The sequence below is a fragment of the Xenopus tropicalis genome, chromosome 5, assembly GCF_000004195.4.
Source record: "Xenopus tropicalis strain Nigerian chromosome 5, UCB_Xtro_10.0, whole genome shotgun sequence".
In the NCBI taxonomy this organism is placed as follows: domain Eukaryota; kingdom Metazoa; phylum Chordata; class Amphibia; order Anura; family Pipidae; genus Xenopus; species Xenopus tropicalis.
This window is the reverse complement of record NC_030681.2, coordinates 133,279,826-133,305,471: the sequence shown is the minus strand read 5'-3', so window position 1 is coordinate 133,305,471 and position 25,646 is coordinate 133,279,826. Positions and strand designations below refer to the sequence as shown.

The 25,646-nt window shown below is 39.8% G+C and overlaps 1 protein-coding gene across 3 annotated transcripts in view; it reads left to right on the top strand.

The window, feature by feature from the left end:
* uggt1 (UDP-glucose glycoprotein glucosyltransferase 1) overlaps positions 1 to 18,859 on the top strand; it is a 38,426-nt gene extending 19,567 nt beyond the window's left edge. For 2 of the 3 annotated variants that reach the window (XM_002936298.5, XM_004914484.4), the window contains exons 20-41: positions 36 to 134; positions 1,470 to 1,493; positions 2,543 to 2,637; positions 3,138 to 3,344; positions 3,787 to 3,918; positions 5,650 to 5,780; positions 6,123 to 6,218; positions 7,352 to 7,454; positions 7,600 to 7,679; positions 8,812 to 9,001; positions 9,226 to 9,384; positions 9,467 to 9,552; positions 10,075 to 10,159; positions 10,784 to 10,872; positions 11,092 to 11,196; positions 11,859 to 11,943; positions 12,329 to 12,511; positions 14,087 to 14,247; positions 14,679 to 14,793; positions 15,000 to 15,116; positions 15,474 to 15,633; positions 16,481 to 18,859. In XM_002936298.5, coding sequence (XP_002936344.2) covers positions 36 to 134; positions 1,470 to 1,493; positions 2,543 to 2,637; positions 3,138 to 3,344; positions 3,787 to 3,918; positions 5,650 to 5,780; positions 6,123 to 6,218; positions 7,352 to 7,454; positions 7,600 to 7,679; positions 8,812 to 9,001; positions 9,226 to 9,384; positions 9,467 to 9,552; positions 10,075 to 10,159; positions 10,784 to 10,872; positions 11,092 to 11,196; positions 11,859 to 11,943; positions 12,329 to 12,511; positions 14,087 to 14,247; positions 14,679 to 14,793; positions 15,000 to 15,116; positions 15,474 to 15,633; positions 16,481 to 16,506 — 2,528 coding nt within the window. In that variant the 3' untranslated portion in view covers positions 16,507 to 18,859. The remainder of the gene's footprint in view (positions 1 to 35; positions 135 to 1,469; positions 1,494 to 2,542; positions 2,638 to 3,137; positions 3,345 to 3,786; positions 3,919 to 5,649; positions 5,781 to 6,122; positions 6,219 to 7,351; positions 7,455 to 7,599; positions 7,680 to 8,811; positions 9,002 to 9,225; positions 9,385 to 9,466; positions 9,553 to 10,074; positions 10,160 to 10,783; positions 10,873 to 11,091; positions 11,197 to 11,858; positions 11,944 to 12,328; positions 12,512 to 14,086; positions 14,248 to 14,678; positions 14,794 to 14,999; positions 15,117 to 15,473; positions 15,634 to 16,480) is intronic. The other variant, XM_004914485.4, reaches the window with a different exon arrangement.
* The last annotated feature ends 6,787 nt before the right edge of the window (positions 18,860 to 25,646 follow it).

Sequence of the window (25,646 nt, the reverse complement as noted above, 5' to 3'; positions counted from 1 at the left end):
CCATGTTCTCCTTTAATCCTTTCCCTTTTTTGCAGATAACTATTTTATAGATGACTACAAACGTTTCAGCTCCTTGAACTCCAATTCTAAGAGTGCAGCAATAGTTAACAGTATGACCTATCTTACAAAGAAAGGTAAGAAGTTTCAGAAATACCTTGTGGATAGGAGTGGTTTGCCATATCTTGTCTTGAGTCTTAGGGCCGTGGCAGACGGGGAAATTAGTCGCCGCGTGACTAATCTCCCCCATATGCCATCCCACCGGCTAGGGATGGGCAACTTTCCCCTCCAGGCAAAAGATAAAGGTGAGCTAAACACCCCACTCCATGGGGAAGGGGGGACTGTTTGCCCCCCCCCCCCCCTTAATCAGCCCAAAACATAATCTATCAAAGCATTTAAAAGCAAAGCTTATTCTTTCTGCAGCTGTAGAGAAAAAGCATCTTCTTACTGTTTATGAATCAGTGGCCATTGGTATATTTTTATTCAGTTCCCTGTGTAAATATTGAGACAGAATTGATTTTGTTCTTATAACTGGCTTAGTACTGTCTGCCCTCCATCACTGTAATGTTTGTTTTCTGGGGAGAAAAAATGATGTGTGGGCAAATTCTAACACAAGTGGCGGGGAATGTGGGGCTGAACTGTGTCAGAATTAAAGGGAACAGCTGTTGCAGTAGGAAAGTATCAATCACTGGGTATTTGTGCTGTTTTAGCTGTATTATGTCTCCCCCAGAGCATTTGACTGTAGCCTTAAAATCTCAGTTTTTCATCTATTTTGTTTTATTCCGTTAATGGGAATCCCCTAAATTTTTAACATTAGCTTATTCAGTTAGGCTTATGTGAAAAAGGTGAATAAATGCTGTCAGAACCTCTAAAATTGATTTTACTTATTTTTTTTGCATAGATATACCATATACCTCAGATTGAGAGAAAACCATGACACCATAATAGTCTGACTCTGACACAGGTATTATTGCTGCAAGAGTCATTCAGCCCCTGGTTGAAGTGTTGGATTCTGGGACTTGTAGTCCCTTTGCTTTCCATTGTGCATATATTTTTTTGGAAAGTGCAAGGACTTGAAGTCCCAGAATCCATCATTTGATCATGGAACCAACATAACTCTGCATAACTCTTGCCAGCCCAATGGTCCCTGCGAGTCAGAAGCAGATTATTGTGGCTTTCTGGGCAATCATGTATGCCCATAGTTAGGTGAGAGACATTGAAGGGTGAAAGTGGGCAGACTGCTTGGGCTGGTTTTGGGCCTGTATGATTGGGGAGTGTAACTGGGAAAAAGTAAACACCTATAGTGCCGACGATTGTGTATCTCTGCTTTATGCCATTATTCTTTGTGCTTTGATTGTGTTGCTGTTCTGCTGTGAATGTTACCCGTGTCTTTGCACTGTCAGTCACTTTGCTCCTTTTAATGAGATTTTCTTTTTTGCTTTGTACGTCTCTGGCTATCTTTCCCTGCCCAGGAATGTCATCCAGGGAGATTTATGGTAATCGCATTTACTCACTTCCCAGTCAGCATGCTTCTTACCATACGTTCTTTGCACTTACTAACCCCTAAATGACATTATTAGACTGATATAGAGTAATAGCTGGTGTCCTATATGTCTGGAGAAAATATTATTTATGCAGTGAGAGGGGTTCCTTGGGATCATATTTTCACTATAAGAAAATAGGGGCCCAGACTGTGGGGCTGACCCTGCTAGGGTGGGAACATGTCAGTATAACATGTTATGGATACCCTGAAAACTGTAGGAGTGTTAGTGTTCTTAGTGTTTGAACCCACAAATTCTGAAAACCCCTGGTATAGGTAATGGGAGATATAACTGATGACTAATGACTTTTGACAGCGATATCGATGGGGGATCCCAGCAGCTGATCAGCAGAACAATGGGAAGGAAGCAAGATAGCAGCTCCCAGTAGATATCAGAATAGCACTCAATAGTAAGAAATCTAAGTCTGCTTTGGGACTCCTCCAGTTACAAAGGAGTAGGAGAAACAATAGGTTAGCTGAAAGCAGTTCTAATGTGTAGCGCTGGCTCCTTCTGAAAGCTCAGGCACAATGCACTGAGATGGCGCCTACACACCAATATTGCAGCTTAAAAAAAATACATTTGTTGGTAAAAGAATAAAATTTTAAATGGTAGGGTGAATTATTTGCTACAGTATAATTTAGAAATAAAAAGTATTCCATAAAAATCACGGCAGAATCCCTTTAAATAATAGGGCAAGCACACAAAGTGAACCCAGCACAAAAATTGGTTCAGCTCATGTCACCCATATTACTGTAAGAGCCCATGTATAACTGCACTGCATGCATTTTATGCTCACTTATAATGATAATTATCTTTGCACTTACACCCCATATATCTCATTGCATGCATTTGTTGTCTATCTATCATTCTATCTAATATTCTATTTATCTATCACTACCTTTAAATGGTTTAATGCTTTGATAGGCTTCTGTAATACGCAGTGTTGTTGCTTTTTCTGTGGCAAATTGATGTGCTATATACATCTCCTGTTGTCCCATATACAGATGACTCTTTTGTGAGACCTGTCACATTTTGGATTGTGGGGGATTTTGATCAGCCTTCAGGCCGCCAGCTTTTGTATGATGCAATTAAACATCAGGTAAGTTGGAAAATCATTGTAGAATCATGATGTTAGACAACTGTTGGCCCTGCAACGCAGCACTGGCAGGCATATATTGGTATCCACACAGTTACACAAATACATTTCTATATGATGTAAATGGAGTTTGTTTTTAAAAATATCTGCACTGCTCCAGTAAATAGTATCTTCCACCCCATATATTTCACTGGCTGCATCTGCTGCTTGTCTAGAGAGCCAAAATATTTGAATTGAAGGCAATGGAGAGATTCATAATAATATTGGCAAATACTGTAGCATAGGTTTTGGTAAGAAGGGTTTTTGATTCTGCCTCTTTTCCCTGCAAAATTTGCCAAAATAGAGTTGTCTTGTATATCATAGCAATTTTTTATGTAATGATATCCAAATAAATTTACAAGCTGTATGGATTCACTCGTATTGTTATAATGTGGGTAACAGAAGTTAATTGAGGGTGAGTGACTGTTATTTACATGTCTGTTTTTTTCCCCATATGTGATCAGAAATCCAGTAATAATGTAAGGATTGGCATACTCAGCAACCCCAGCCAGGATCCATCGGCTGAGAGCACTCGCATTGCACGGGCCATCTGGGCGGCTCTGCAGACTCAGAACTCAAACAATGCCAAGAACTTCATCACCAAAATTGTCAAGGAGGAAAATGCAAGGCAGATCGAGGCAGGAAAGGACCCAGTGGAATTTGCTGTTGGGGTAGGTGGGACATACTTTGGATAATATGTTGGCCTACCCTCACAAATCACCAGGTGTCCCTAGTAGACAAGGAAAAGGGTGTAACCTGTTAGATTTGGAGTTTGAGTGGCTAGAAGTGACTGAGCAACACAAGGACCAGTCAATAAAGCAGCAAGAACAGCTATGCTATCTCATGTTTTCCATAGGCTGTGCAGGAAGATACAATTTCTAGCGTGGGTTAGAGCTTTTCAACTAAAGACCTGCAGGCTGAACACTGTATTTTTAAGGTGCCCTTCCCATCCGTGTGCTGTGATGTAGCATCATGTTAACATTATTAACAGAGTAAATATAATGCTTTTATCCCAAACGTTGTGGTTTTTCACATTGCTGTTGCTCACTAGTGCAGCTGTGTTTGTCACTAGCACATACAGGAATCACAATCTAATGCAAGATTTATTTTTAGGGTATGGATACCAGTCTGTTCCGTGAGATGTTTGAGTCCCCAAAGGTGGATTTCATCTTATCGCATACTCTTTACTGCCGGGAGGTTTTGAAATTGAAAAAAGGGGAGAGAGCCATTATCAGCAATGGAAGGGTAAGTACCAGCATTTTGTCTTCATCTGTACTTCTAAAACTTTCTTACCCATCTAGCGACTGATATGCTAAGCATATAGGAGCTCCCCATTTTACTATACTACTGATGACAGGCTTATTATCTCTGTTCACTTGCACTGAGGGTTAACCTTGTTTTTTTTCTACTCCTTCTCTAATCATATCAATGCCAGATTTAGAACAGGCCATTTTCTCCTATGCAATATTGCTAAAATTCAGCTTTCTCTCTCTCAAGCAACAGCTAAGACTCATCTATAATCTTATCTTATCCTGCCTAGACTACTGCAGCTTGCTACTAACTGGCCCCCATAACTCCACACTTCAGTCTGTATTTAAAGTTTGCTTCTAGATTCTTCTCCTCCTGTTATCTTAAGACCCTGGCCAATGGGGTGATTAATCCCACTGGCAATAAAGTGAATCACGGGTCACTGAAAACCTGCAGGAGAAAATACAGACTTATCTGCCATTGATAACTTTATCATGGCTGCCTATTAAGGAAAATGAATGTACTTGCTCCTTCTTTCAAAGCCCCTCATTCCTCTGCATTTCACTGCATGTCTTTTATGGAATTTATGGAATCTCTTTACTACAATAAGGACAAAGCAAATGCAAAAATTGCATGTCATTTGTTTAATTAAGGTACCAAAATATATTTTGTGTAAATCAGTGCTGTCCAACTGGCGGCCCGCGACCCCCCTCTGTGTGGCCCCCCACCTGTCTGGCTGCTTTGATGGCTTACTCTTGTGTAAGCTTTAAATGGTATCAGTACTGTGATTAACTGCCCCCCTGCATTGTTCTCACCTCAGATTCAGGCTGTAATCCCCTGTATTGTTTAAAAATATAATCCCCTGTGTTGTTCACACCTTTTAGTTTCTGCATTGTTCACCCCCTGCAGTGTTCACACCTCAGGCTCAGGCTGTAATCACCCACATTGTTCCACTGTTCACACCTCAGACAGACTGTTGGAGCAGTAGAAACCCATAAATAATCCCTGCACACTACAAAAAGAACATATACTGAGGTGGTACTGCAATTAAAACGTTTTTTAATATATAGTTATTGTGCAGACTGTAGGAGCAGTGCCAGCATTGTCACTGTATGCTGCCTGTGTGTGCCATACACACACAGGCAGGGTAGGGCAGGCAGAGTATGACACACACAGGCAGGGTAGGGCAGGCAGAGTATGACACACACAGGCAGCATAGGGCAGGCAGAGTATGGCACACACAGGCAGGGTAGGCCAGGCAGAGTATGGTACACACAGGCAGGGTAGGGAAGGCAGAGTATGGCACACACAGGCAGGGTAGGGAAGGCAGAGTATGGCACACACAGGCAGGGTAGGGAAGGCAGAGTATGGCACACACAGGCAGGGTAGGGAAGGCAGAGTATGGCACACACAGGCAGGGTAGGGAAGGCAGAGTATGGCAGGTTTTTGCTGTACTACAACCATTAATATGGTTATGGTCATGTGATAACACGGGTGTGGTTTCAAGTGGGTGTGGTTTCAAAAAGGGGAGTGATCAAAACTGGCTTTCATTATCGGCCCTCCACTACGTAGGTTGGAAAAATTCCGGCCCTCGGTACCACAGAAGTTGGACAGCACTGGTGTAAATAAATGCAGGCCTAATTTGGTTCTGAAGCATCTCTTCAACTGCCAATGCTTTTCTTCTGAAAATGCACATTATTTCAAATTATCCTTTTTTTTCCCCTGCAGATTATTGGGCCTTTACGTGACGATGAAATATTTAATCAAGATGATTTCCACCTTCTAGAGAATCTTGTCTTGAAGACCTCTGCGCAGAATATTAAATCCCATATTAAGCTGCTTCAAGTGGAAGAAGATCAGTAAGTTTTCTTGTACCATTAGGGAGTCAAGGGGCAAATTTGAGAACATATGTATTAAACCAGTAGCATGTGAAAAATTACTGTATCTATCAGACTGTGTCTATAAGCTTAGCTAACCGACACTAACAGACACTACCAGATAGTGTTGGAAGCCTTTAATGCTCTTTGCTGAGTTCAGAATAATCACAGCAATGAATATTCCCTCCGTTTTGATATTCTATTTAATGTAATATTCTTTTGATGCTTGTAGAAACAATAGGCCTGTTGACTAATTTGTATTTTCAGGATTAAATGAGGTTTGGAAAAGGGAAATGAATATCCAGCATGTATTTTTTTTTCTAGTGCCAGTGATCTGGTGATGAAGGTAGATTCACTGTTGTCCTCCCAACCCAAAGGAGAAGGGAGAGTTAATTACCAGATACCCGAAGACGCACACAGGTAAAGTTGTATCACAGTCAGGTTTTGTTTGCTTAATAATTGATTGTTCATATAATAGCTTTCATTTCTTTATTATATGTTTTAGTGTTATTTAGCGAGCTTCCTGGTTATGTGACAAAACTATATTTAGCAGAAAGGTCAGGATAGGATTTAATATTTAGGGACTATACTGCTTGCTAGAGTGAAAGGTCTGCATGTTTATTTTTGACTTTTTGTCATGTAAATGTACAGTAGGTATATTATTTATATAGTGCTGATACAGACGGGGTTCAATACAATAATAAAATATAAATAAATACATAATATTAAGTGCTAAGTATTACAAGAAGAAGGAGGTGCCTGAGCCTTCAAGCTTGCAATCACAGAAAGAAATGAGTAATAAAAATATTAAAATTTCAAGAGTCTCCCTTGTTTCTTTAGCTTTATTTTTAAAGGAGATAATATTTGTGTCTATCCTTTTGGTTAATGGCCCATAGCATCTAAAAGGAAACTGGTTCTGCTGTTTATCAGGAACCCATGGGTTACCTGCAGAAATAAAACATCCAAATGGCACTCACATAAACTGCAACGTGCAGTGGTTTTAGTGTTTTTGATTCAGATCTCAGCTGACATTCCGGGGTAACCCCCCTTTTCAAGCTAACTTGAAGAAAGGAGGTGCCCCCAAAACGTCTTCTGAGATCTGAATAAAAAAAGCCCTAAAGCCACTCCATGCTGCTGTTAATGTGAGTGCCATTTGGATTATATTTTATTGGAGATAATCATTTCCTCTATGATCAGTGGAAATACCAGATTGGGCACCACTTGCATGTATATACAGATATATGCCTACATAATTAGACTTGTATTTCTACCTGCAGAAATACCTTCAGTCTGACATGAATGTACACCAGCAGATTGACTGTGACCCAGTACATATCTAGATAGTCAGGCCATACAGTTGAAAACAGCCCGTCTCTGTTTCACTTTCCTCTTGACATTATCAACCTTGTTCAGATAATGGACTACAATTCATTGCTAGGCCAGTGACCCTGGTAGTTATAGGGTTAAGCATTTTCCTAGCATATCCTTTGTTTATACCGCTCACAGCTGCCTGTATATCTAATAATCTGATCTGTATTTTCTGCTTTCCTCAGTGCTATTAAGCTGAGACCTACAGAAGGAATGATTTATTTTGATGTGGTTGCCGTTGTAGACCCCGTAACAAAAGCAGCGCAGAGACTAGCCCCTCTACTCCTGGTATGTCCTGTATTTAATCCCTGTTTCTATGATGGGTTTAAGTGGAATCATGAAGGGGGGCTAAAAAGCACAGGGGAAAATGATTATTTCCTGTTCTTGCAGTAAGGAAGCCTGTTAAAACTAAATAAATCTTCCTGTTCTTTAGGTTCTTAAACAAGTACTAAATATGAATCTTCGCGTGTTTATGAACTGCCAGTCCAAGCTGTCGGAGATGCCTCTGAAGAGGTAGGATATAGCAATGATGTGTATACATGCAGTTGGTGGAAAGCACTTAGAGTTATAATAGCCATTTTAACAGTTTGATCTAGTATATGTTTAGGGTAGATCAGTCTTATTCTATGTAATTTTTTTTTTAAAGGAATGTGTGTAAGTATTTGTTTATTTCCCTTATATACACACTGCAGCCAAGAATATGTTGGCTTATACTTATATAATTCATTTGAGTTGAAAAAAAGACCAAAGTCCATCAAGTTCAACCCCTCCAAACAAACCCAGTGCATACATATACACATGCTTATACAGACATATCTATGTACTCACACATATTAACTCTATAAACTTGCAGCCTGGGTGAGTTCAGTTGATTCAGGTGATTGTAACATACTTTACCAATACAAAACAAGCCAACTGGATTATGCCTAGCAGACCCATAATGAATATAAGAGGATGTTGCCCACGCCAATGGGAAGCCTTTTGGGCTAATGTTACATTACTTTAGGGAGCTGAGTTCCCAGACAGCAGATACAAATTGTCTGCACTTTTTCCGTACCTTACTGGGTACTATATATCCTATTGCTGGACATTTCCAGTACAGGTATGGGACCTGTTATCCAGAATGCTCGGGACCTGGGGATTGTTCCGTAATTTGCATCTCTATAATTTAAGTCTACTAAAGATCATTTAAATATTGAATAAACCCAATAGGCTTGTTTTGACTCCAGTAAGGATTAATTAGATCTTAGTTGGGATCAAGTACAGGTACTGTTTTATTATTACAGAGAAAAGGGAATCATTTAACCATTAAATAAACCCAATAGGACTGTTCTGCCCCAATAAGGGGTAATTATATCTTAGTTGGGATCAAGTACAGGTACTGTTTTATTATTACAGAGAAAAAGGAAATCATTTTTAAAAATTAGAATTATTTGCTTATATTGGAGTCTATGGGAGATGGCCTTTCCGTAACACGAAACTTTCTGGATAATGGGTTTCCGGATAAGGAATCCCATACCTGTACAGATGTTTTTGTTTGTTACATTGAATCACGGCCTAATCTTTCCTGTTATTCTTCTATCCATTCTTTTAGTGACTTAAACTCTTGATATAAATGTATATGCTTCTGTTTCTGCCAATACAGTTTCTATCGCTACGTTTTGGAACCAGAGGTGATGTTCACATCACAGAAGAATATTGCTCCTGGTCCCATTGCCAAGTTCCTAGACATGCCCCAGTCTCCACTTTTTACTCTCAGCCTTGACACTCCTGACAGCTGGATGGTGGAGTCAGTGCGGACGCCGTATGATCTGGATAATATATACCTTGAGGAGGTAATGTTGCCATTTTTGTTTACTGCAGCTGCAGTAGTCTAGATAAATGACTGTCTATTGGGTGTCATTTTGACACAACCCGAATGTTTCTGTAAACCTACTGACTCCTTACATGTTTATTTCATATCCTTAGTTGATGTTTGTCTATTGGATTGTACTAAATTAAATTCTTATGCACGGATATATCGAGTTTATGTTGCTTACCTTCTCTTCCACGCCACTAGGTGGACAGTGTTGTAGCAGCTGAGTTTGAGCTTGAGTATCTCCTCTTAGAAGGCCATTGTTTTGATGTCTCTACTGGACAGCCACCCCGAGGGCTCCAGTTCACATTGGGAACATCTACAAATCCTGTAGTGGTGGACACAATCGTCATGGCTAACTTGGTAAGTAAATGAATGATCAGAGACTGATTCACTGGCATAGTGCGTGGTCATTTGCTTAGTGCTTCTTTCTTTCTTGGTTTAGGGTTATTTTCAGTTAAAAGCCAATCCTGGTGCTTGGATGCTGAGGCTCAGAAAAGGGCGCTCAGAGGATATTTATACTATTTACAGGTAAGAGCATTCTCTAAGACTGTTACACTTCTTTGTAGGTCTCTCTTTATACAGGCCTAAACTTGCTTATAATGTAGTGATGTCCCATTAGTCATTGAACCTAATTGGAGGTTTCGACGCTACATTTATAGCCCTGAAACACAGCACCTGAAAATCACCCTTGTGCCATAAAGAATATCCTCTGCCTCAAATGGCCGATGCTGGCACATAGAATGTTTGGTAATTCTAAAGCGAATATTTCTGCAAGGCACCTATCAACCATGGGCAAAGTGGTGTCCACTCTGGAAAGTGATGACAGACAAGCTTGAGGGTGCTTTGATTGCCATGGTCTTCCCCCAAAATCACATGTTGATCAAAACACCAGTGTTCAATTAGGCATCTATAACTGTTCCATAGCCATCCTAGCATTGATCTTATTCTGGTACCTGGCAGTTAATTGGTGCCTAGAAGTGCAGGAAACTACATACTAACTAATTAAAAGGCTTGCAAATCTTTTATAACGTTTCATTTTTAACCTTTTAGTCATGAAGGGACAGATTCTGATCCAGAAGCTTCTGATGTGGTGGTTGTGCTACATGATTTTAAGAGCAAAATAATTAAAGTAAAAGTGAGTATAATAACATAAAGTTAAGTTGGATTTACACTCTGCTTCTGTCTGAGTCTGGGATACTGTCTGTCATGTTGCAAGTGTCTGTCTACCGTTATAGGGTGAGTTTAGGGTGAGTTTACATGCAGAGCAGGCAGGTTCTGGCGAGACCCTTAGACCCAGGCTTGTCAAAAATAGAGCCAATCCCCGTCCCCTTAATGCACCCACACCATACCAGCCCTGCTTACATCTGAGTGGGTTGCTTCTGGGGCAGGTTAAAATATGTAATAGGTCTACAGACCTGGGTTGACAAGCAGAAACCAGCCTAAAGGTTCAGCATCTCTATAACAGTAATGATCCAGGTCTTCAAAGTTATGCACAGGGGCTCCCCATAAAAGACTTAATGCCTTGATTGGATACAGGTTTTCTCTAGCTTTTCCCAAAATTGAGCCTGCAAAGTAAAGACATTTTACCTGCCTCCCAATTAACTGTGCAGTAAAAATAATTTTTTTGCATTGTGTTATTGCTTTAAGCTTTATCCTCCTTTTTTCCTTACTGTGAAAAAAAAAATTAATATCGGAAATATACAGGATACCTGTTATGAGACAAGGTCAGATTAGTTTAGGAGTCTTATATGTTTTGCAGGTCCAGAAAAAGCCGGACAAAATGAACGAGGACCTTCTGAGTGATGGAAATAGTGAAAATGAGTCGGGATTCTGGGATTCCATTACATGGTAATTACATACTGAGCTTCCCTATAGGGGGGCATGTATTTAAAGTGACCCATATGCCAAGTAGGGCACCTACTAAAAGTAGCAATGGTGGTAGCTTCAAATTGCTCTATCAATGTTTTATTTAAAAGTGCCACCCCCAGTACATGGGGCTCAGGGGAGGGAAGAGGATAGGCTCAGTCTAATAATCACCTTTCTTTCACATTTGCCTTTTCTCTCCAGGGGACTTGCAGGAAGTCAGAAACAAGATGACGTAAAAGCAGAGAAAGAAGACGTACTTAATATCTTCTCTGTGGCCTCCGGTCACTTGTATGAGAGATTTCTTAGGTGAGTATCTGCAGTCATATGATTGGCCTGCTGTGGCACTGGGAATGAAGATATTGATGTGTGTGTGTGTGTGTGTATTTTGCTTATATAATGTATATCGTTGCATCCAAATATGATTGTGTAACAATATAGAAAAGTATGAGTGTGTCATTTTGTGTCTGTGTATGTTTGTAATAAAATCCCCTGAGGGGCATTAACATTTGCAATTCAGTTTAATTGGGTATATCTGTGCTGGCACTTATAACACTGTTTGCATTCAGTTGTATAGGGGAGCTACTTTAGGCACTTTGGTGCTATGTTTTTAGACTAGCGCCTGAACTACTTCATCTGCCATTGCCCTTCCTGTCTGAAAAAAATATTTTTGGCCTTTTTTGGTCTGGCTTCAGCTCTGGACATAACAGATTATGCCCATCCCTCCCTTATAATTTATATAAAATATGTTATTGTGTATTTTATTGTTTAAATAGTACTACTATTCAAGTGAACATCATCTCGCAAGTTGTAACTCTTACTAAAAAAAAACAAAAAAAAAAGTAATAGCCCAACTTTTGCAGACCTTTACGGTGTTTTTTATGTAAAAATGCATAGATATACTTATTGTTAGCTTGTCTGATGGTGGTACATCCCAGACTACTGTGCATCGCTTGCTTATTTCTTTACAGAATAATGATGTTGTCAGTGCTGAAAAATACGCAGACGCCGGTTAAGTTCTGGTTTTTAAAGAATTATCTGTCACCCACGTTTAAGGTTTGTATCTAGATCTTATTGAAACAGTCAGTTTTGTTGTATTTTCAGTCCCCCCCATCATATTTCCAGGGGTATCACACCCTACTGCCATTTTTTTAATACTCATATAATGGGGGCCATTAACCTTACTACACAGCAGCAACAGATGTCTTATCAATAGGACAAGACAAATGGAAATTTTGTTTATTCAACCCATTAAAGTCTGAAGAACAGAACAGGCACAATCCTCTTTATATTTCAAACCTTACTCAGCCAAGGTCAAATCATTGTTGTCTCCCATAGAGTTTCTCCTTCTTACCCTTCCCTCCGTTCTTTTGAGCTGCTGGCATATATGGCCTTGTGGTGGCCTCCTCTTATTCACTAACCTGTTTGCTCTTTGATCCAGAATTTTATTCCATACATGGCCAAGAAGTACAACTTCCAGTATGAACTGGTCCAATATAAGTGGCCTCGTTGGCTGCACCAACAAACTGAGAAGCAGAGAATTATCTGGGGATATAAAATCCTGTTCCTGGATGTTCTGTTTCCACTGGCAGTGGATAAATTCATCTTTGTAGATGCCGATCAGGTAAGACAAGCATAATTTTGGTTACTAGAATCCTATGTTGTAATTAATGGATTGAATGATCTAATCCTGAGACTTGTGCTTGCAGTCAGGCAACCTGAAGTTCTTCTGTTATAATTTGTGTGAATTTCAATCCAATGAATATTATAGTGGAATCTTGCCTGCTGTAAAACTAAAGGATATTCTCCATCTCTCTGAATTACCATCTTCCCATTCCTTTTTTGGGTACAAACTTAATGTAAAATTTTTGGAAACAGTAATGTCTGGTCATAAAATATGCTGCAAAATCATTGGCTTGGGCTCTTTCAAATCATGAAGCCACATCCATATATCTGAGCTATGTTAAACCTGTATTAATGTGACATGCGGATGAGCCACATGAGAGCTGGAGTGATGGCTGCAAATAAATGAGCTTTAGATGATTCCTGCTGATACACAGTGCCTTAATAACATGTGGGATATGTGCAGAGACAAGCAGAAGCAGCTCATCTGAGAGAGCACAAAGACTGCTGTTCTTCCTGTTATTAATAGAGCAGCAAATATCCCTGTTGCAGTCATACTGAGATTTCTGGAATCCCTGATCCTCACTAGCGGAAGATGTGCAGTTGAGTTGCAAAAAGAATTGTGGAACCCCACATGATTCAGAGGGATGCTGAGTAACATTGCAAAGAGAAACTGAACTTTCTATGTATGATGTACATATAGCAAGGCATTGCTGGGCTCCATTGAGTAGATACGAAAAATTGCCATAGGGTAACTGTAAGGATATTCTACTATCATGAATAGCAGGTTTATCTACGTCCTATAAGACCTCAGCTGCTTAAAGAACACTAAAGGTATATAAGCAATATATTATTTTAGCAATATTAGTTTAGTCATGGGACTGCTGCAATAGTCCAGGGGTAAAGGAAGATTTGTGCATCCAAAAGAGTCCCCGGGGTCCCAAATGTGACCTGTAGCTCCTCAATCTTCTGCTGACCCAGCATAAGCTCCATGGGTCCTGGGCTGCACACAGATTATAGGCAAGGACCAGGGCTATCCCACCATAGGGACAGAGATGGTATTTCTGTCTTTTGCAATGAATGGGAACCAGCACAAAGGTATGTCTAATTGTGATGGGTGACACTATTTAAATTCTGTTTATTGCTGCTGGCTTCTGATTGCTGAACTCTTTTATACTGATTTATTTGCACCCTATCTAATCCTAATGTTGCCTACTTGTATTTGAATGATGTAGCAGAATAAATGAGCAAGTTAATTACAAGGTGATGGTGTAGAATCGTGCAGTGTGCCTGGCATGCTAATCTTTCTGAAGTCATAACAGAATACAGTGCAGCACAGATGCTGACACCGTCGTGCAAGATTATAATGGATGAGGTGATGCACTGGAGATGCCTCTGGCAGTGAAAATTAATGGAAGGGTTAAAGGGATACAGAACCAGTGCCATTGGTTAGCCTGTGATTGACAAGAGCACATCCCTGCCTATGACACGCGCTTACAGGGAGCTCTGCGGCTTAGACTAACAGGCTTGTTCATATTACTGGGCCCACTGGCTTACATTCTGATTTCTGTCACAGATCGTAAGGACTGATCTGAAGGAGTTGCGGGAATTCAATTTGGATGGTGCCCCTTATGGGTACACACCGTTCTGTGAAAGCAGGAGGGAGATGGACGGTTACCGCTTCTGGAAATCTGGGTACTGGGCCAGTCATTTGGCTGGGCGTAAGTACCACATTAGGTAAGTATTTTATATTTTTTACTGCGTTTGTCAGCCACGTATATCCTACAGATGCTCATAACTCCATAGGATTTTAGTATTTAAACCTATTGAGTATCCCATCACTTTGCCTTCTGCTACTACTTGCTACATGCATGACATGGTACCTCATGGGGATACATCACATGTTGTTATAATTACTTTTGTGTAAATACCCCTCCATGTACAAGAGACGTATAATAAATTCAGCCTATTAAATCTGTTACTGCCTCTGAGATGGAATTCCAGCGATGCACTGGTCCCATAGCAGCCTGCTACTGGGGAAGCACAGGGCGGCGGTTGTGTATATAACCGCCAACATAATAATGATAAAATGCAGCACATTTGTCAAGCTGCAGATATCAGAGTGCCTTACTGTGTCTATATAAATACAAGTTATGTCTCCTTTCTAGTGCTCTGTATGTAGTGGATTTGAAAAAGTTCCGGAAGATAGCAGCTGGAGACAGGCTGAGAGGGCAGTACCAAGGCCTAAGCCAGGATCCCAACAGTCTCTCCAATCTTGACCAGGTTTGTACCCAGGGCATATTCTGTGTTAGGGATGGAAGGATTCTGAGCATTTAGTTGCACTTGTAGAAAAGATGCCTCCCTAGCAGTTCTTACCAAATGTATAATAGTTATTCAAGTGGCTCCTCTGCTCAAGAGAATAAGAGAGTACTCTGTACTTCGTCAAACATGTTTCATTTTCTGCAACTCTGTGGTTTTCATTTTTACAGGATCTTCCAAATAATATGATCCATCAAGTGCCCATAAAGTCTTTGCCTCAGGAGTGGCTGTGGTGTGAAACTTGGTGTGACGATACATCGAAGAAGAAGGCCAAAACCATAGACTTGGTCAGTTCCGTTACAATGTTAGAGCTGTATAGAGAGAACCTAGCATAGAGTCTGATTGCTTGTAGTTGTGGGCTTTGTCCAGGCCCGGACTGGCAATCTGTGGATTCTGGCAAATGCCAAAGGGTCTGCTGTAAGATGCCATAGACAGTCACTATTTATTGGGTTGGTGGGGGGCTGTTTGGGCCTCTGTGTTCTTGTAATGCCAGGGCCTATTTTAAATCCCAGTCTGTTTAACAAGAAAATATTTAGTTGGGCAACTGGGGTGGGCAGGGTTGGCAAGCATGCTATACTTTATTGGAGAAATGCTTTTTTATGCACAATGTGCATCCTATTAATGTTTGTGATTTTCTGATACAGTGTAACAACCCTATGACCAAAGAGCCCAAGTTGCAGGCAGCAGTGCGGATCGTCCCTGAATGGCAAGAATATGACCAAGAGATTAAGAAACTCTATAGCCATTTCCAGGATGAGTCCTCAAATGGGTCATTGCACCAACCTGATACGAGCACCAAACCAGGTACAGAGAGTGAAACAGATTACTTTTATGCATTGTACTTATGATGAATACAGCTCCTAGCGTGGCATTACTTGTAGCTATATAGTAACTGATGTTTTACCCTGTACATGTAATCATCTATCCTTTATCAGCCTAGCGATGGTAAAAGGCATCTTTACCCTCATATTCCTCAGCTGCAATGTTCTTCCTACATGGGGAATACCTATACTGGATTAGAGTTGAGGTTTCTCTCAGTACATGGAAGTTCCCTGTTATAAAAGTATGGCCCTGCTTGGCTGGATATGTCTCTAATGATGGAAAGCCACTCACTATCACACCACCCTTCCTCCTAGCTCCTTGTAATGGGACTGATAACTATGTAAGGGTCTAGTAGGAGATGATATGGAGTTTTTTGCCAGCTGGCTGGCTATTTAGGCAAGGTCGTTACACCAGCAAGGCTTTTCCAGGATCTTTAGAGCAATAAAACAAAATGAAAATCAACACCAGCAGCACACTCCATGTAGTATAGAAGCGGCAAAAGTTAAAGTGTAAAAATGTTCAATCTTTATTGACACATCTATACACACAGCTCGAGGTCTAATGCGTTTCCTGTCAGCGCACTTTGTCTATGGGGAAGCGAGCTGCGCCCTTACTATAGCATTTAACCAGTGAGCAGTTTGGGGGGATCCTAAATTGCTGGTACTAAATAGATGCCTGAAGTATATTGTATATTAATAATTAAGTGAAATCAGTTGATTTTCTGTTGAAATAAAAAAAATTAAACACATGTATGTATCATATCTTTTTCTAACCTATAAAGTGAGGTGACATAAGCACTTTTCTTAATTTCCATTTCTTTTATTTCTAGATAAAGAAAACCACATGGAGTTATGATCTACGCCCAGGGTTAGGAAACAGGACTCTTATTTTCTGAGTGACATGAGATTACTGAAAGTTTTATTTTGCTGATTTTACAGAATGTGTGCACAACTGCTGAATGGGCTGATGATGAGCTGTGGTATTGGGGTATTTATATGTCGGGTTATAATTAAGTTTATTTTTTTTTACTGTTTTACAAGTTTTGGCCATATATCAGGTGCTGGGGGGCGACACAATGTTCCGGAAATATTCATCTGCGAAGATGGAAAGGGTCTGTCTGTATTGTTCCTTGTCAGATACCTACGATGCCTAATGATGGTGTTTATGAGCTACAATTGGGTCTGTCCACTTACAGAGCTCCTGGTATCGTACCGGCCCACTGGTACCCAAATGTATTGAGGAGAGCTTGAATAAGGTTATTGGTCAGAGATCCTAAATCAGTGCTGCATCGTTGGCATTAACTGTGCATGGGTCAGAATCTCACATTCTATAAGGTAATGCAGGTACCTAAGGATTCCCAGATAAGGGATCTCTCTATAATTTGGGTCTCTATAACTCACATCTGCTTGAAATAAGTTGAACATTTAATAAACCCCATTAGGATTGTTTTGCCGTCAGTGTACCATCAAGTACAAGCTATGTTTTTTTTGTTTTTTTTTTTATTACAAAAAATTTTTTTTGAATTATTTGCTTAAAATGGAGTCTATGGGTGATGGCCTTCCTGTAATTCTCAGCTTTCTGGATAATGGGTTTCTGAATAAGGGATCTATCCCATGCCAGTACTAATGGTTATATCTGACAGTGGCTCTGTTCCAGAATGGCAGTAATTCAGTAATGTCCCAGGGGTTTAGCTGCACATAAGTGAGAGGTACAGTCATGGGCAGAGTTTGTAGCAACTTGGTGCACAAGTCACGACAAACCCTCAGTCTTTTACTTATAGGTCTGTGTATAGGAAACCGTGTGAGGCAAACTGTGTGCCTTCAGGGCATTCAGTACAGTACCTGCCTTCTGCACCTTATTGGGGTTTTGCACCTCTCCATGATAGTATGCTGCACTATATCTTAAACCTTAGAATAATCCATAAACATGTGCAATGCCTTTGCTTTAGATAAAATACCAATCCTTGCTGCCCTGTACCTGAGTACTACTTTTATAGAAATGATGTATAACGGTTATATTTTTTTATATAGGTTTCTACTGGAGCCAATATCAATGACTCCAATGGCAGTGATATTCAGTAATGTTCCTTATAGTGCTCTTTGTCCCAGGGGAACAGTCTCTTCCAATTCAGTTCCAGTGCAATCTTGAGATATTTGTATTTGCAGCAATTGGCTTGTACTGAAATCAGAAGTGGTTTGGGCACAATCAGGCACAATTCTGCTAGCAGTGGATGGCAACTTTGGTGCAAGTGGAAATGCACCCAGAAACAAATTTGTTAGCAGTTCACAACAATTATCACACTATATAAGGTATATTAATTATATATACACGCAGGGGAATGTAGATATTGTTCCCATTACTATGTGCCAAAACTCCCCTAACATCATAGAGTCTAGGGCAGGAGAGTTCAGACCGGAGACCCAAAATGTGGATTTAATGACATCTAAGCCATTACTATGGTCTATTTGGAGCAAGTAGAATACAGTGCCCTCTAACATAAAAACATAACTTAGTTTGCATGGAAATCCCTTCTCTCATTTATTATAATAATCCCTTTGTCAGAATTGCAGGTGTGAACATTCCCATATGACTCAATGAAACCTATATGTGAATTGTCACCACTACAGAACCACTAGCTACATGCACCCTTGCCTTCTTTGGGCAGGACCAGTACTAGTGGGGAATGATGGGAGGTATATGCCTGGAACTGCCAAATATCAGCATCTGTGGTATCAGCAACCATTTAGCAGGCAGCTTGTTTTAAATGCAATTTGTCTTTTACACAAAGTTTTATATTTCAGAACAAAAGAACAGACTAAATCAGCCAAATTTTAAGTGAATTTCAGTTGGACTTTTGTTCAGGCGGTGGAAAAGCACCTGATCGAGTCCAGTTGGACTTTAGGACAGGTTACATGGGCTCTTACTCATGAGCCAGGGTGGGTATGGCCTGTGTGCCATAGGCAAAATCATCGGTGCCAGGGTAGTAGAGTGTAATTATAATTCTGTGTATATTGGACAAGGAAATGCAGTTGCTCCAATGGGCTCTCTACTTTGCACTAAGAATGAGGTTTTTGAATTGTTTTTAAAAAAATCATTTAAAAATATACTGTGTATTGCGCCGTCCTCATATTTTATTTTTGTACTGCTGAGCCAGAATTCAAGCAAGTGAAGGATTATGATGTATGTACAAGAGTGAAAATTTCTTTTTGATAGTTACAAATGGCATTTTAAATAACTTCATAAAAGGAGAAAAAAATGTTTACTCCGAGACACAGCACATCTTGGGCCCGAACTCTCAGTGGCAGCAGCGTGGGTGGAATTGTTGGCTGTGTGTAAATTAGCCTATCAAAGAGCTGCCATTTTTAGATACAGGTATAGGACCCGTTATCCAGAATGCTAGGGACCAAGGGTATTCCGGATAAGGGATCTTTCCCTAATTTGGATCTACATACCTTAAGTCTACTAAAAAAATCAATAAAACATTAAATAAACCCAATAGGACTGTTCTGCCCCCAATAAGGGGTAATTATATCTTAGTTGGGATCAAGTACAGGAACTGTTTTATTATTACAGAGAAAAGGGAATCATTTAACCATTAAATAAACCCAATAGGGCTGTTCTGCCCCCAATAAGGGGTAATTATATCTTAGTTGGGATCAAGTACAGGTACTGTTTTATTATTACAGAGAAAAGGGAATCATTTAACCATTAAATAAACCCAATAGGGCTGTTCTGCCCCCAATAAGGGGTAATTATATCTTAGTTGGGATCAAGTACAGGTACTGTTTTATTATTACAGAGAAAAGGGAATCATTTAACCATGAAATAAACCCAATAGGGCTGTTCTGCCCCCAATAAGGGGTAATTATATCTTAGTTGGGATCAAGTACAAGGTACTTTTCTATTATTACAAAGAAAAAGGAAATCAATTTTAAAATTCTGAATTATTTGATTAAAATGGAGTTTATGAGAGACAGGATTTCCGTAATTCGGATCTTTCTGGATAACTGGTTTGTGAATAATGGATCCCATACCTGTACTAGAGCTGGGGCCTGGGCACCTGTTGCAGTTGCTCTTGTGTTTTTTAAAGTGGGCTGGATTTTTCTGAGGTTACTTTGTTTAACTGGAAGGTATGGCTCTATATTTATAATTCTAGCCTGTAGCCAATCAGAACGTTCCGAGCTGGCTGCCACAGAAAGAACTACAAAATATATGTGTAAAGAAATTTCCATGTGATTATTTATGCAAATATTTTGTTATTTGAGGTTATTTGCTGTGCTGTTTATAGGATATATACTAGATCTGAGCCCAGAGGATCATGTTGTAAGGGCCACCAAGGCAAACTTCTATTGGCAGTGTTACTATGCAGCGCTGAATAGTGGCTGGGTGCTGGGGCATCTGATCATTTAAACCTGGCAGAACGTTAGCAACCCTTGTTGGTCAGGATCACACTGGTGCTCTACATGTGAATTGAAGGTTGTCCTTTTGTTTTATTGTCATGTAAAGGAAGGCAAATCCACCTCTAGCGTGGGAGTTGCCCATGGTATCAGAAGACACACATTCAAGCACATAAACTACTTTGATCAGGAAGGGTCTGGGGCACAAATAAATGTCTATGAAAGGTTATGTATTTGTTCCCCAAATGGTGGAAATCATTTTCACAGTGTCCGGGGAGGGACTTCAGGGGAACATTAATAAACCTTTCTTATTTCTGTAGATAAGCTTTATAATGATTTGTGTGAATGTTTTTGTACTGAATGAAATCAAATGGCTTTAATTAAAAAAACAACAAAATGTTCCTACCATTGGTGTTGTGTCTGATTCTAACACTATTGCGTCGCAATACGGTCTGATGGTTCCCATACTAGGGGGCTTCAAGAAGTGGTACTTGGGTCTGAGGCAAATTGGCTATAGCTTCAGAAGCCTTTTGCCTTCCTCTGTATCAACTAGAATAAGCCATCATCTTTTCCTCCATTTATTATAAACACTTCCCCCCCGTCCCAGCTAATATCTTACCTCTATTTCAAATTTAAAATAAAGTCTTTAATTGCCCCCTCCTAAAAAATGAGAATTATGAGAGTAGGCCCTGAACATGGTGAGCCGTCTGAGCCAACTGTTTGCTCCATCTCTAAAATAAAGGTATGTGCTTCTGGGAAGAATTATTTTGTTAGGGGTCATTCAGAAAGCTGTTTGTATGGCCTCATATATGTATAAAAAGTGATAGACTTCTCTCCAAGACAAACAATTCCAATGAGGCCAACCTTACTTCATAACTAAGATCCTCTGATTACTTTATTAAGATACCAACTCTTGTCAGGACTTTGGGTCCATAGTGTAATTTTTGAATGCTGGAACCCAGTACTAGACACTCGTGATGGAGTCTTGCCAATACTTTAAAAAAGGGGTATGGAGTGGTAACTGAAAGCACCATGATGGCAAAGTATCTCTCTCCCAGAATGCTCTGTGAGACAAAGCAGATGTAAGTTAAACTGAGTGTTTAAAACTTTACGTTCTACTCAATATGCCCCATCTTTCTCCATTACACAACCTATACAGCAGGGAGAAGTAACAAGGGCCCTTACCAATGAATAAAGCCTAAAATGCTGATATCAGTTGGCCCATGTCTAAGTCCTATTCACCAATGAAAATGGTTAGCAAAATCAATATTCAAGGCATTTGAAAAAGCAGTTTGCCTTAAAGCAATCAGTGGAAAAGGCTTTATACTTTCAGCATTGCTCACTATAGGATGGGGTATAAAGTGATAATAAAACCTCTTTAAAATGCTATGTGCTGCAAGTTAATGGTATCAATACTATGTAGATTCTGGGGAAAAAGATGTTGCATAGCACCTGAATGGCTGTTTCTCAATGATCTTTCTATTAAAGGGGACCTGTCAGCCAGACATAAAAATCTGTATAATAAAAGTCCTTTTCAAATTAAACATGAAACCCAAATTCATTTTTATATTAACACATCCAAACCCATTATAAAGGCATTTAAAAATGCCAGCTGTCAATCATTTATTGCTTGCCCCGCCTCTATGCCTTAGAGGCATAGAGGCGAGGCAGACAAGTAATTTAACTTTCCATTCAGCACTACCTAGATGTCACTGCATTCCTCACATTCCCCCTCCCTCCTCATCATCTAACTGTGTAGCCAGTGCATTTGTATGGGACTCTGGTCCCCTATTCTGGCACATTAACAAGATTTTGGCATAATACAAAGCTTGCCTTCATAACAGTGTCCACAAAATGGTGCCTGCCTGCTTCCTTTGATTGAGTAATTCCAAGACGGAAGGAAACAATATTTATATTACAGGTATTGGACCCCTTATCCGGAAACCCGTTATCCAGAAAGCTCCGAATTACGGAATGCCCGTCTCCCATAGACTCCATTTTAATCAAATAATTCAGAATTTTAAAACTGATTTCCCTTTTCTATGTAGAAATAAAAGAGAACCTTGTAATTGATTCCAACTAAGATATAATTAATCATTATTGGATGCAAAACAATCCTATAGGGTTTAATTAATGTTTTATTGATTTTTTAGTAGACTTAAGGTATTGAGATCCAAATTATGGAAAGACCCCTTATCCGGAATACCCTTGGTCCCGAGCATTCTGGATAATGGGTCCTATACCTGTATTTATATAGAGTAAGTAAAGTTTATTTTGCTCAACTAACAATATAGAAAATAATTTGGAGTTATTTCTTAGGGTGACAGGTCCCCTTTAAGTTTCAGTAAGATAAAGAGGAACATTTCTGGTTTGGACTTGCACATACAGAAACTGGATTATGATTATAAAATCTAAAACCTAAATATAATTTTTTCTCTAATGATATTATATACCAATGTAAAGAACGTTGGATTGAAGAAAGGCTGTATATTGCCTAGGAGTTTTTCCCATGTGAGCATGGCATAAAGAAATAAAAAGCTCCATTAAAATCAACATATTTGATAAATATTGTGGTGGTCCCTTAGCATTATTTTGTTATTTAGTTGTCAGTATAAATGACCCAGTTTGCTGTGGGTTTATTGATAGCTAAGGTCAAAGGAATTCCCCCGATTCAACAACATGCTTTAGGTGCAAGAGTAAGGAGTTGTCATTCATGGAGTTACATAATAACAGCATACAAAATATATATTAATATATAAAGTGTTTGTTGTTTGCTAGAGTCTTGGTCAGATAAAAGCTGAAACCAACACTGAATAATCTTAAGATAAAAATGGTAGATCCCTGACAGAATTTTCAGAAATGAATATATGGACGGCACTTATGTGTGGTTATCATGCATTCATGCCCAATAGCTTGCCCAGGGGACTATTTCTCACACACGCGCTACCCTTATAATGGAATATGTGTCCTAGTCTCTTAATGCTAAGGGAACCACCGGGTACTGTAGTAGTTACCGCACCATGTGCCCTATTGCACACAATTGAACAGGCTAAATAGGCATGTAGGTGCTCACCATAGGTTGCCAGGAACATGTATGGGCACATGGGCCTCTGTCAATAGCATTAATTTGAGTGCAGTTTTGCTTTCATTCTACGCCGGTACAACGGTGCTGCCCTTTTCCTGTGCTTTTGTACATCTTTCTGTTAGGTCCCATATATCTCCAGCTCAGATAAGGTTAATACCCATATCCCCAACGTGCAATGCCAAATAAAGTCATGGTGTCTCATTATTATTTCTCTGTTCATCTAAAACCAAGTGTCTGTGATTGTATATAGCAAGTATGCTTGTTTTCTAATAAAAGGCAAGGGAATGGCAATGTTAGTGTCACTCAGTAGAACTAATAAAACAATGGGATAATAAAGGCTTGTTCCAAATCTGATAATCAACTGCAGTCAATGTTGCAACAGATGCATGCTTGCAGTTGGACTGTGCTACTTGCTGATGGCAAGGTACTTTCTATCCACCCATATCCCTCAGTCCAGGGGTGCCCAGACTTTGTCACCCTGTGATCTACTCGTGCCACCTGGCCTCCATCATGAGTTCTACCACAGTTAAAATAGCGCAACGTCTATCATTTGGTGCAATAAGCAAGAAAAAGTATCAATCGATGTTTAACAAATACACATATCAATATATAAATGCAGCGCCAAATTCACATTTAATGCCCACGTAACATTAAACTTGAAGTTGGCACTTGATTAATGTGAAAGGATTGTAGTAGTTTGTACTTCCCTTCATGGCCCACTTTGTAGTCTGCACACAGAAACATATATAAAGTGGGAACAAATATATACAGCGGCCCGGTGGGGACAATCTTCTATACTGAGAAGAAACTACAAAGACGGATGGCTTGAGCAGCCACACACAAAAGCTCCAGTATGCTGGGGGGTGAAAAGAAGTGGCGGGATGTCATCCCACTGCATTCCACCCCGAGGTCTACCAGAAACGTTAAAGTGATCTACTGGTAGGCCGCAATCTACCTTTTGGGCACCCGTGCCTCAGCCCATCTGTGCCTATAAAGCCAAGCTCTGCCAACCTAGAGTATACTGCCTCCTTAATTAAATGAAAGAGGTCATTTACTAATGCACCCGCAAAGGTTCTCCATAATGGCATAATGGATGCAATGGAGATCTCAGGAGTTATTTATTATCACAAGTGTGCAAAATAACATTTCAGATGCAACTTGCCATTTTTTCATCCATTACACGGTATTTTTTCTGACAATTTTGCTGCAATGGTGGCCATTGTGTCAAGTCGGAGGCAATTTCACTTGTGGTTTTGGACCATCTTTCCCTGTGTCTAATTATCCTTATAACTGCAGAGAACCCAACAGGTGCCATATACTGTATACCCTGAGGATGGCCCCAATATGTTATCGTGTTTAAATAAACCAAAACTGGTACCTTTTGAACATCTGCATGCAATCATTTATCAACGCAAAAGACTTGCTGTGCATGGCAAAAGAAAGAAATAAAATAATCTGGTATGGCAATTACTGGCACAGAACCCACAGAAACCTTATATGTATTGTTAAAACTTTAATATAACTTAGAAAGTTTAATGAGTATCTCCCCATAGCAAATTAGCAAGAGCATGCGTAATAATGGCGGCTAGCTACATGCTTGTGCGTTATGCATTAATAAATAGGAAATATAACATGACATAACAGTAACTGATACATAAGGAGCCTTGTCTCTTGTGAATAAGTGAGCAGCATATGGGGTTTTCTTAAGCTACTGCACACATTTTGGTCTTTGAAACTACATTTTTCCTACGTTTTGTGTCTATGACACAATCAATGAACTGATAGGTGCAACTGGGATCAGCTAACACCTATAAAGAGGTGGCATGAAGGCAATACATAGGCATATGTTCTCCCTTCTCTCTAACACTAACATTTGGCAGCCATGGCCAGCATATCTCTCCTAAGAAACAAAGAAGAGTATAATAACTGAGGTAATACTAAAGGTTACAATACAACACAGTCAGTCAATGTGCCCACAAAAATATGATACATTGATCCAGGTATTATATTTTAGATTGTAAACTCTACAGGACAGGGAGCTCCTTCCTACTGTGTCTCATACCACATGGCACAGCGCCGCGGGAGACCCATAAAAATCAGGCAACTCACGAAAAAAAATAGGGGAGGGGTTGACAGCTCTGCGTGTCTGAATCCCTAGCACCCCTATTCTCTATGGAAAATCATGTGAGGCCTTCAAATACAATAAACCAAATAAACACAGCTTTCTTTCTTAAATATTCCCTTTCTTTAGTGAAAAATAGCATAATATTCTGTCACACAATGTATTTCTGTTGTACTGCTTACTCATGCCCCAATAGAGTGTTAGCTCTTCTGCCTACAAACCATATCCCCATGTGGTATGCATGTGGCTCAGTGGATCTGGGACAAAATGTTCTAGGAAACTATGTACAGCGCCCAATTCCGTTTGTTCCAAAAATGCAATATAAACACGCAAAACTGATCTTTGTTTCACACTTTCCCAAATGCAGAAATTCAGTGCATGTCACATCAGT